The 12,609-nt window shown below is 40.3% G+C and overlaps 1 protein-coding gene across 2 annotated transcripts in view; it reads right to left on the reverse strand.

The window, feature by feature from the left end:
- The window catches only part of CD2AP (CD2 associated protein), a 56,109-nt gene that overhangs the window by 36,928 nt on the left and 6,572 nt on the right, over positions 1–12,609 (reverse strand). For both annotated transcript variants that reach the window (XM_017745006.1, XM_017745007.1), the window contains exon 2: positions 2,832–2,985. In XM_017745006.1, the coding sequence (XP_017600495.1) occupies positions 2,832–2,985 (154 nt within the window). The remainder of the gene's footprint in view (positions 1–2,831; positions 2,986–12,609) is intronic.

Raw genomic sequence — 12,609 nt, forward strand, 5'->3', positions numbered from 1 at the left:
CTGCTGCTAAACCCAGACAGTTTATGTATTTCTCCTTCAAACAAGAGGCCATGCCTTCAGACCTTTTCCACAACAGAGCAGCCAGCATGTTTTTGCAGACAATTATCATCTTGAGCTATGACCCATGCATGCTCCTATCCTCCTCCAAAGTGATCTGCCACAGCTGAAAATGAGAATATCAATCAAAAGCTTGAAGTGGTAAAGCCTAAGCTTATAGGAGCTGTGTAATTTCCATGCTCTCTCTTATACTTTGTACTCCGTCCACATTCAAGCTTCAGCAATTATGATTAGCAGTGTAAAAACATTTCAAAACACAGATATGGCCTCCAAGTTTGATCCTTGTCTTTTTATAGCACTGTTCAAAGTCCAAAGCCAGGCGTTTAGAAGACCACACCCAGCATCCTCAGTACAAAACAGGCCAGGCATCTGAGTAATACTCAGCATCTAAAATTTCTGAGAGAGGGCTCACCAAATCCAGAATTTTCTACATGCTGGTATATGAGCTATGCAAGAAACAAATAAACCAGAAATATGAAGCTTTATGGGTTATTTCTAATAACACATAATTGCCCACATAATGCACCCTTGCTTTTACATCCACTGGAACTCATGCATGAGCCCAGAGGGATTGTTCAGTTAAGAGTAATTGCAATAAATGGTTCAATGGCTTTTACTGCCTCCTGCAGTGCTTTCAATGCTTCTGCGTTGTAGAAGATTAACTGATACCAAAAAAAGGCAAATTTAAAAAGTCACTGCCATTTGGTATAAATCTGATCTCAGTGCTCTTTTTCATAGCATAATTATATCTAAATGGGAGGAGGGGGGAAACCCACAGATGCATTTCACATCCAGAACTCTCCCTCTCCTCTGAGGTCTGCTTCCAGTGACACACAGTTTAGGAAGTACTGCCTTCCACTTTTGAAAACCCCTAGAATAACCTGGGAAGGGAACCAATCCTCTCAGAGAACAGCACCCCAGCTTCACGTGCTGCTGCAGGACTGCTGGGCTGGCAGCCTGCAGGTAGTTCTGTCCCTTTATAAAACAACTTGTCTGGCTTCAGGTTTTGTTTGTTTTGTATAGGGTAAACCAAATTTAGCTCTTTGTTGCCATCACTTAGCACACCTTCTGTATTTTCCTTCTGCTGAACAAAGGCAGACATCTAACTGATAGGAATTCTGCCTGCAGCTTACTACCCACCTGACACAAAAACACCTGAATTCAGGGAGAGCTGCATGTGGTAACAACACAAGGGACTGAGCAGGCACAGACAACCTGCCCCACTGCACATGGAAACTTGCTATTAACAAAACTTAACTCTGTTTTTAACATTGTAAACCTCATTTTAGCAAGTGAAAAGCCAGAAACCAAAGACAACTAAGCTCTGGAAAGCAAGTGATTGCCCAGGCACAGAGCAAACAGGATCTGCAGGAGCTGTTTAAACAGTCTTCCAGGAAAAAGAGAACAGCTTGTAAAATGGAAATGCAGAAACTGTCACTGCACCAGGTAAACAGCTGTGTGCCTAAAGGAAAGTGCTTGAACACCATTTTCTCCAAGAGGATGAGAGCAGCCAGAGCCCTGCAGAATTTGAGACCAAGCTGTACCTTCTACCCTGGCCACAGACACCAGCATGAGGATGTGACATGGAAAATACAGGAACATTCCAGGGTTAGGGTGACCAGAATGAACAGCTGACAGCTGAACTGGTATCAGATCATGTTCACAGAATCCTACAATATCTCCAGTTGGAAGGACCCATAAGGATGACATTGATTCCCTTTCAGATCCTGGCTGCATTTATCTAGGAACAGCATTAATCTTTCAGGTTGGATTTTTCCAAAGCCTGCTGTGTAAACATCTAACAGGCACCTATGTGCTGTTGCCAACATGCACACACAGATCAGAGTCACTAAAAAGTGATTTTTACTTACTTTCCTGGAACAAAGTCCCAACAAATTTGCTAAGGTGGTGGTCCCATTTCAGGGTTTTAAAAGACAACCAGTGGATCTTTTTTTATAGGCAAAACCTCAAAGCATAAACATGCCAGAACCAGTAAGTTCTGAATTCTTTTTTAAAAAAGCAAGCTTAAATCATAAATGCCTTCAAAACCTTGTAAGACAGTGGAAGCCACAGTAATTTAAAGCAATCTCTTACAAGAGATTGGTATGTCCAATTCAAAATCACAAGCCCGTTTACTGGATGCAGCAAATGGCAAGTTTTCTGCTCTAAGTTTTAGTCACCTTGTTATAAAAACTGGCATTATAAATAGAAATCACAGATACAGAAGCACTGGTGCTACACTCCTGGCCATCCTGAGGGCTGCTGTTACAACAAAAGGAAAACTACTACGTTATCCTAACACCACAAACTCCATCTTATTTCACACTAGAAGCAAGCCTATCAGGAAGAATCTGAACTACACCGTGTTTCCTTGACAAAGCCTTGAATTTGTGGCAAAACTTGATGTTTTCATATTTCAACATTTCTTTTAAAATGACCACAGGAAAATTTTTAATTATCATGAACAGGCCTCTCATTCAGGTACCTGGTAATACAAACAGAGCTCACATGAAGTTTCAGAGCTCTCTGACATCTGGAAGGAGTCTAAATCCTGTCCACAGGGAAATTCATCCCTATTACTGTTAAAAGCTACATATAAGTTTTTGGCCCATACATACAGGAGCAAAATTTGTCTTTGAATCACAGTGTTTCCTCCTATGTTTCTAGTTTTCTGTGTAACCTTAAAACTAAGTCATGCATTAAGTAATTCATGTTTATTTTAAAAATGCACGTCAGCAGCATGCACAATTGAAGGAATTGGAAAGACCACATACTCTTCTTGAAGCCTTTGGATGGGGGATGAGGCTGAAATCCTCCTGCTGGAAGCCCATAGCTGCTCATACGCTGCACAAGGCTGGCTACATTGCCAGATTTCTCCCTCCTGAGTGGCACAGCATCATCCTTGGGCTCTACATCCTTCTTAACTTCCTGAAACAAGAGATTTAAAAGACTCAGAGGCCACTTAAATCACCCAAGAGGTCAGTGGTTTTAGAGAGATGCTCCACAGACTAACAGATTTCAGGTACTTACCATTTGGGGTATAAAGACATACCCAAAAATCATGGCCTTCATCCTACAACTAAACATACCAAAAGCTGTCATAAACTTGACCTTTCCATGCAATTGTGCTAGTAAACTGGTAGTGTGCTGAGAAAAACCAGAAACAGAAGCAGCATTTTAGCCACCTACTCCAACTCTAAGAATAGGAGCTTTGAGCCCAAAAGTTTAATATTACAACTCTCATGTAACAGCTCATACTTGAAATATTTTTAAAAATATAAGTATTACTTCAGTGATAGACCACAGGGTAGGGTACTAAAGTATTTTAGTATATAAAACTGTATTAGGCGATTATCTCTGCCCCAGAAAGCTCCAAGGTGTTCACAGATGAGATGCAATTGCACTGCTGAAAGATGTGAGTAGAAAAGAAAGTAAGCTCCAAGAAACCAAGCAGGAGCAAGTGAGGGGAAAGATCCAAGAGGAAAATAACAGAGATACAATTTTTCTGGTTAATGTCTCCCACTTTCAAATCTTTCTAAATTAGAATGTTAGCATTGGAATTGAATGTGCTGAACAAGACTGAGAAGCCTATAAACAAGAAAGCAAAAAAACCTTTCTTGAGAAAAAGGCCAAGTAGCAACAGTCACTCTACTGCATCAGCTCATTAAATGAGATCCCACTGGAGAAAAGGTATTCTGAAAGGGAAATCATCACTTTGCACAAGAAGAAATCCATTAAGTCGGATCAATGGCCCATCCAGTGCAGAACACAGCTCCCAGCAGCTGAAACCCCAGATGCTCTTTAGAGCTCCTGCAACTCAGATCCTCCCACGTTCCCAGAGCACCCGTAAGGATTTCATCAGGGAGATGGATCACCTCCTCTCTCTCTCCTATGCCTGCAGCTGGAGCTATCGAATTCTTTTCTGCACCCATGGTCCTGTCTGCCTCCACAGCATCCTTGGGAATGCAAACACCCATAAATACTTGCAGCTTTTTGTGACCCACTTCTTGTGAACAATTCTTGCATCCACCGCCAGTAGCCACTGGTTAACAACTCTATTAATTATTGCAGCTGTAGCTGCAATAAAATATTTAATATTTTAAAACAGAATTGGCAAGGCATATATACACACTTTCTCATGTCATGTGAACTCTTGAACATGAGCTTCAAGACAACAAAGCCCATACCTTGATAAAATGCCAAAAATATGAGAAACATATTCCCCAGGACCTGTCTGCTGTCTTTTGGACCATTAAAGCCCAGCTTTCTTACTGCAGCTGTCCAGCTGGAAAACTCAGCAGGTCTGGAAACCTACTGGTGTTTTCAAACGTACTTCAAGTTAAACAGACCAAAGCATCCTCCTATTTCTGAAAAGAACAGAGCAAGACTACAGACAGCAGGATTCTTCCTCCCACTCATCTACATTACATAAAAAAGGCTTTTTAGAAAACAGCCGAGTAGTTCCTGCTGTTACTCTCCTTCCTCCACAGTGACTTCTGCCCTGGAGATCTTAGCTCTGCTGAGATCCATCCCATCTTCCAAATCCAAAAACCCCCAAAACAAACAAAACCGCTCCTGAATAGCACAGCATCCTGTCTACCTCCCCATTTGAGTAGACATTTCACATTTCAAAGATTTTGACATTGTCAGGCCTATAGCTGGTTTTTGGCCAGTTACTTACAAGTCTGATAAAACCATAAGCAATTAAATTTGGCTACAGCTGACAAGTTTGCCACCTCCAAAACACCCTTCTAGCTGCCTTGCTGACAAGGCCATTCTGCTCATTCTAAAAACATACTTGTTCTTGAAAACTTCCCAAGGGTGCTTCTGCCTGCCCCTGGATTTTTTTTTTTTTTTTTTTTTTTTCCCCCCCCCCCCTATGCAATTTATACAGCCTCCAAAAGACTCCAAGCTGCTCCAGGAACTAGTACCTCCTCAGGTTCTTCAACTGTAACACTTTCCAGTGAGGAATCAGCTCCAGGCTCCTTCCCCAGATCTTCACTTTGCACAAGACTTCAGAAGCGGCTGCTTCCATAGCTTTGTAAAAAGCACTGAGATGCAAAAAAGAAATGGGGAAGCCCCATACAGGCAGTTTGGTCAAAAACATGACTTTTTTTTTTAAATTTATTAGAAGAAAGAAGAGCAAAAACCAACACACACACCTCTTCCAAATGCTATAAAATGGTGTGAGATAAGCATCACCTTAATCAATAATTTCAAACAGGCAATATGCTTTTAAGTCCAGCAGTAGCATCAAAGGCAGCAAAATAATGGATGGGTTATAAATAATAGAAAATTCAGACAAAATTTCAGACAAAAGCAGTGCCTACTACAAAAGACCAAAGACCCAAAACCAAAAGGAGGAATGCTTGAGTAACTTTCTTGCCAGGCTTGAGTCTCTCTACCTGAAGTGGTGACAGGTAGAAAACACTCAGAGGTCTAACACAAGACAGTAGCGAATTTTAGCAGAAACTATAATGGAATTACATTAAAAAAACAGATTCTAAAATAATTCTGTGTGCAGTCATTACATGCAGAAAATCTTGCAGCCAGATTCAAAGGGTGAAGATTTACTGATGAAGAATTTCATCAGCAGATACGAGAAAGAACAATCAGACACAAAGTCTGGTAGCACCAAGAAGGTACTCTCTGTACCTTCCTACCACAGCCAGGATAGCAAAGCTGTGTACACTTCGATACACAGTTAAGAGAAACCATCCTAATCCAAGACACACAAAAGGAAAAAGGATGCAAAGAGAAGTTCAAGGTGACTGTGATAAGAACAGGAGCAGAGAGACTGCAAATCCGTCAGACTTACAACCAGCAGACATGGGTAAGGGACTGGTACCAGCCAGGTTTGAATCAGAGTCGACAGTGATGTTTTACTCTGTGTGTCAGAAAGCAGCACTGGAGCATCACATGGAGCTGCTTTGCAACAAGGAGAGAAAAAGCAACCACACGAGAGAGTTCTGCCACAGCAGCCAGGGATAAATCTACTTTTGACAAAAAACTACAGAAGGGGTCAGTAAGCAATGCCTGGATGGGCCAGTAACTGCTTTTTCCGTATTTAACTCTCTAACATTCTTGTAAAGAATTCTGTATTTAACCCTTTGTAACATTCTTGTAAAGCAAGCACTATTTTTTTGTTCTCCTTGTTGAAGAAGAACTGCAACGTTAATTATTCTTCCTTGGAGCATTAAAAACCACATTAAAATTAAACCAGACCGAAACAAATTCAGGAATCCTGGTCTCCACACCTGCATGTGGGTCCACTACACCACAACCCTGTAGTTCACATCAATCTTCTAACAGCAAGGAAGTGCTCAAAAATTCATTTTCAAAAGCACACATCAGGATCCTCTGACAAACATACCCATCACCCCTGCCAGCACCTTCTTCCTGGGCATCATCGTTATGACTCCTTTCACGAAGGACTTAATTGCTACACAAAGACAATTTGGATATCTCAAAACTGACACTTACTGACACAAACATTAATTCATGCCCCATTAATAACGTTAATAAGAGTTTGCAATTCTTACATCTCTTCCGAACAGCTTGCTTGCACTTCAGTGGTTGGAAAATGACACTGTCCACAGGCCTCACTTCTCACTTCTGAGGTACCATACACCCAGCCTGAACATGCCCAAGACTCCTGCCCATGGGCTTCACAAGGCAGTTTTCCTTTTTTGTTTCTGGTGGGTTTTAGGTCAGCCTCATATATCCAAATTATGAGAGAGAGTCTGTGTTGCGACAATACCAACAAAAAGCTTCTGGACACTTCATCTTGTTCCGAGATGAGGCCACTGCCAGCTGCCAGCCAGCAAAACCAAAATGAGAATCTGACATTAACTGCAGCTGGAAATTTTAATATTTTTATTCTGCCTGTCCATTGCAGTTCAAGGCTTGTCAGTGTTTCCATGAGCAGCACAGATTTTATGCATTTATGACTTGGCAGTACAAGGTCAATACAGACTGTCTCTTGGCGTAAAACAAACTCCACTGGGAAGCAACCACCCACTTGTTCTGTTGTGAACTACAGCAGTAGTCATAATGGTTTGAAGTTTTCATAATCTCCACTAAATGTTTATTTCGCAACACTTACAAAGTCACTACAGCCTGATAGGCAAAATACAAGTATATAAATTTAACTCGCTAGCAAAAAAAAAAAAAAACAAAGATGGTTTTTGCTTTAATTGCACCTGCCACAGTTTAACAATCCCTCAGGGAAATGTGCATATTTACAAATAAAAATCTCAAAATCGTTTAGGTGCAGCAATATGTGATGCAAGAACTATTCTTTATAGGCAGACAAAAATGCAACACATGTAAATGCATGCACAGCCTCATGATGCTGTTAAAGTAAGTGGGCGGTCCTGACCTACTTCTGAGGCGAGCAGGCAGCAGCCTCCCCTCCATCAGCCACTTGCCCACCCATGGCTCCAGCGGGGACAGCTGGATCCTCCCCACTTCCCTCGCCAGAAGCCAAGAGCACTCAAATCAGCCAGGCAGTGGAGATACAGAAACCAGGTCAGAGCATCTGAAAGGCCTGGAGTTAAAAATACAATGTCTTTTCCTGAATTATAGGGCACAGAGAAGTTCATTATCCAGCAAATTTAAATCCTTAGCTAGATTCTTCAAGCATAAATATTAAGGCTTCAGCTGCCATCTCCTCCTATATATGCCATTATACAGAGAACAATAATCTTTAGACTTCTTATATTAATTCCACTGTAACATCAGTTTGTGCAAAAATGATGTGCATTACTACTCAGTGGCTGAGTACATTTTAAAGCAAGAACTCAAGCAGCAGATAATGATCTCAATCTCTAAAGAGGCTGAGATAAAGAATACACAAAGATAAATGTCTGAGCCTACACATACAATTATCTTGTCTCTTTTCTTCCCCATCAGAACAGCAAAAAAGAATCCATGGACTGGCAAATCAAGTCCATGACTCATATTTTACTGGGTAGAAAATAAGTAACTCAGAATTGAACCTGTTATTTTAGGGGAGAGGGAGGAATTGAAAGCTTGTGATAAATCTCCAGGCAATAGTTTTATTTATACAAGTTCACAGTCTGCAAAATCCCATTCCTGAAAAAAACCACATAGAAATGTAACTGTATACACATACAAAAATCTGTACAGCTGCCTACAGAAAAGAGACTGTCATCCGTAACCTGTTCAAGAGCAATGAAACATCAGTTCCTGGAGCACAAAAATCTTCACATAACTACTTATTTAAGCACCACATTTTCAGTTTTAGTTACATCAACAGACAGGCAGGCACATGGCAGCCTTAACACCTCCAGTCACTTAAATCTTAGATATCCCATATCCTTTCATTTTGCCAGTGTCTCTTCCTTGACTAGAAAACATGACTTCTCATCCTCAATGTAGGTGTTCCTATTGAACAGCTATTCCTATCTGTCTCACTGTTTTACATAAACTAAAGGGTAACATGAAGAAAATCTGTGAACCAAAATAGCTGAGAAGCTCCTGAGCTCCTTTCTTGGAGCATTCAGGAGATCAGAGCAGGTTTCACCTCCCAAAAAAAGAGCTTGGCTGGGAGAGGTCAGAGGCTGCCCCTGACTCTCCAGAGGATTAACATTATTCTTGAAAATAGAAACAAATCACCTTACAGATGAAAGCAGTTACCATCCAAAGAATGGACAAGCTTGATAACCTTTGTTTTACAAGACATCTTCCTCCTGGGTTGATTTTTTTGGGGCTTAATTTATGGTTGAAGTAGGGAATGTTTAACCATGAATCACTGGGTTTAAGTGCTGACCCACAATCAGGCTGAATGAATAGCGAGGCAGCATCACTCCCTGCCTTTGCCTCTTCATAATCTGACTTGTTGCCTTTTATTAAACCACACCCACATCACATAACACAGTTTAACAAGTTACCAACATTTTTACATGTGTTATAGTCTATGCTAAATATAGATCTTTTAATCATACTGTCTCCTTGTGTAGGAGGAAAACAATCATCAATCAGGCAGGCAAGGTACCACTTCTTTCTCACAATACGCAACATGTGGAGTAAGTGGGATCTCCAGGAAGCATAAAAAATTTACTGAATTGCTGCAGATTTACAGACTAAAACCTGAGTCACTGAAAAACTGTAATACTTGAAGGTCAAGAACAGACAAAGAGCTGAACTTTCCTACATAAGGAACACTCTAGAGGTTATGTAGAAGCAGGCTTGAAGTTTCAGATTTTGATACAGATCATAAAAATACTATTATACATGCACATAGTTTTTAGATATATAAATAATTCAATTTTGTCATGGAGGATTGGATACATATAAACTTTGTGCCAAGCAAGTCTCAAAACAGATTCTGACATGAAGTCTTGTCAATACTGGCAAAATACAAGAGACCTTAAACAAAACACGAAAACCCAGATGCAGGAAAGCTCAGCAGTCAGCTCACCAGGTCTACCAACAGCAGAGCAAGCAATCCTAAATTAACAGGAGTAACTAGAGGTAGCACAGATCTTTACATCAATGTTTCCCACCTATTTAATTAAGAAAAAAGTTCATTTTAAAATACTTCTGAAAATAATACCTTAAGAATGTTTTATGGTGTTGCCACATTCACAGCCAGATAAAACCATTTTAAAATGCTGATTGCATTTCTTCTCTATTATATTTGCTAACACATATATATGAAAATTTAATTATATTTCTTCTAATTGTTTTATAGAATAACAGTTAATGTCCTGTCAACCACCAGCAACATAATAGTGCTTAAGATCAATGAAAGCAGGAATCACATGTGGCAGAGGGCAAGATAGAGCTCCAGCTCCCACAGCACACGTGTGCTTCCCACACAGGAAGGCAGGAAGACATTTCTTTCCCTTCTCCAAGTTAAGTGCCTCTACTGCTGGTCCAGAGAAATGTGGGATCCAGTAACCACTACAGGTTCGCTTTGATGTTTAACTCAGAACATCCCTTGCTCCTCTTCACCATCATCCTGTCTTCCTACATCCACTCTGTTGTACTCAGCTTTCTTCTTCCCTACATCCTTTTCCCAAGGCACCCATCTCTTTCCATTCCCCGTAAAACCTCCAGCGCTTCACTCATGGCCACAAGTTAAAACACTGACACATGCACATCCCTTCACAAGTCTTGCCTAAGACACAAAATTAAATACTTAAGAGATTGTCAAATAAGAGCTAAAAATATAAATCTGGAGTCTCAGAGATTAGAAAAGGTTTAAAAATTAAGTATTACCAAAGATTCGTACATTAACCAACCTTTTTAACTGAAAATGCATCTTGCTTTCTGCTCCTGTTTTGAAAGCAGCTTTGTAACAGACTCATCACCATCGGTTTGTAAGAATTCAAAAGCTTATTACATCAAGTCTAAAGCTAATGAATCACATACATACATCAAAATACACTTTTACGAAGTGAAAAGCATCCAAAAAGCTTGTTACACCTAGAAAATATTTAACACAATAACCTTTCAGATCAGCTCATAATATTGGATAAAGCCAGAATTCAAGGAACACATAAATTCGAAACTAAACTTAATGATAAAAACAGTACAGTAGAGAAGAGCTAACTTCCCCCTCCAAAATGATGAGCCACCCAAAAAAAAAAAAAAAATTCACAAGTGGTGCAAATGTTAAGAGTTGACAGGCCAGAGATGAGCCACCGCTGTGCAGGTTTAAGCTTCACATTCACATTTATATTACTTCATTCCACCTCATAAAAAAGCAAAAGAACAGATTTAATATTAACTATGTTGGGTGTACACACACATTGATTTATGAGACATATGGCAAAAGACTAAAATTACAGGGCTGGAATGTGCAGCCAGAGCCTCCTGGGATGTAACAAACATTACAGCAAACAGCACCTGAATAACTGAACTCTTTGGTCTTATTACATATGCTAATCCCAGAGTGCATATTTATAGCTGTATTTTAGACTTCTGTACACAGGAAAGGTCTAAACTTAAAAGTCAGGTTCAAGTACACTCAGTCTGTGCTGCCCGAGACGCCAGCAATGCTTTCTGCGGTTTACTCAGTGATGGTTGCAAACACCTTCTGATGGAGCACACCCTGTTCAAAGCCTCCAGCTTTGAACAAGGTGTGAACAAGGGAATGGTTGCCTTGCTGCTGTGCTCGGAGAGGAAGGTATAAAATCACACACGAATCAAGTGTAACAACTAAATGAGGAAGGACAAAGGAGCAGACTGCTTCATGTGATTACAGGAATAAGGACATGTATAAACCTGCTGCCTCTTTCACACAAACCATTACACTCAATCAGAGCAGCTTGAGGAGCATCCAGGAGTGTGCAGTTACCACAGAGCTACATCACAAGCTGATACAGAATTTAGAAAAGCAAGAGGCACAGGTACAATCAACAAACTTGAATAACTCAAATCAGAGGGAATAATTAGCATATTAAGCAGTACTCACACAGGTCATTAATCACACTTTATCTTGCTGTCCTTCAGAACTGCACCTTAAATTCCCTGAAGTTCCATACCAGTGCTGCCACTGAGTCAAAATTTAGAAGCTCTTTCCATTTCTCTCATGCTCTTGACAATACAGTATTTTCAAATATGGAATATATATATATGTTAAGATAGTGAGTATTACAAGAAGCACCAGTGTTTTCCTCATTCTGTGTTCACATTCAGCCATTGAAGACTTCACAATGCTACAGATTTTTCCTCTTACACAGAAACAACAGATTGCAAATGCAAAGTGAAATCTTCACAGGTGACTTTTTCAACATCTTAAAGCACAGGTGCTCATCTTGAACAGGGAAAGGGCCATATCGTTTCAACAAATTTCATGCAGTTAAATAGTTCACTTTTGAGGAAAGCATCTGTGACATTTCAGATCTACCAGTCCATTAAAAAAAAATAATTCAAACAGTCAAATCACTTTCATGCTCTTTCTTTCCAAACAAGATACCTATACTGCCTCAGAACATGAAATAATTCATGCATTCCCAACCAACACCAACAAGGCAACAAAATTGCTGTGTGGACATGGTGACAGTGAAAAGACAACCTGACACACAGGTGCCCACAAATAGCGGTGTGGGCACAGCTGTATCAGCAACAGCAGCTTTATACTGCAAACTCAAATACACCTCCAGACTTTCCTCTTCAAGCCAGATACAGTCACATCACAGACGGACCTCACAGGGTACAAACCCTAGCAGTCAATCCAGAGACTCAACTGGAAAAGTCACAGGAATAAGAATAAATCATGGTATTGATTATATCTGTCACTGTCTGCAGTTGATATATTTTTCTTTACTATTGTTTTTATAAACAGTCATTTCCCCATCATAAGCAAGGCTCACCCAAGCCATCTACCTTGCCATTCCAGTCAGAAAAAAACTGTTTCCTTGTTTATTCAGGCCAAAACAGCTGGACAGCAGAGACTTGTCTCTCACCCCACAAGCACAGGAATCATTATCACCATTCTCCCAAATCCCAGACACATGCCAATGGATGGGATTAGCAGGTGCAGCTCAGGCTACAAAAGATACCCCCTGATACGACGCT

The sequence above is a fragment of the Corvus brachyrhynchos genome, unplaced genomic scaffold (assembly GCF_000691975.1).
Source record: "Corvus brachyrhynchos isolate BGI_N302 unplaced genomic scaffold, ASM69197v1 scaffold116, whole genome shotgun sequence".
In the NCBI taxonomy this organism is placed as follows: Eukaryota; Metazoa; Chordata; class Aves; order Passeriformes; family Corvidae; genus Corvus; species Corvus brachyrhynchos.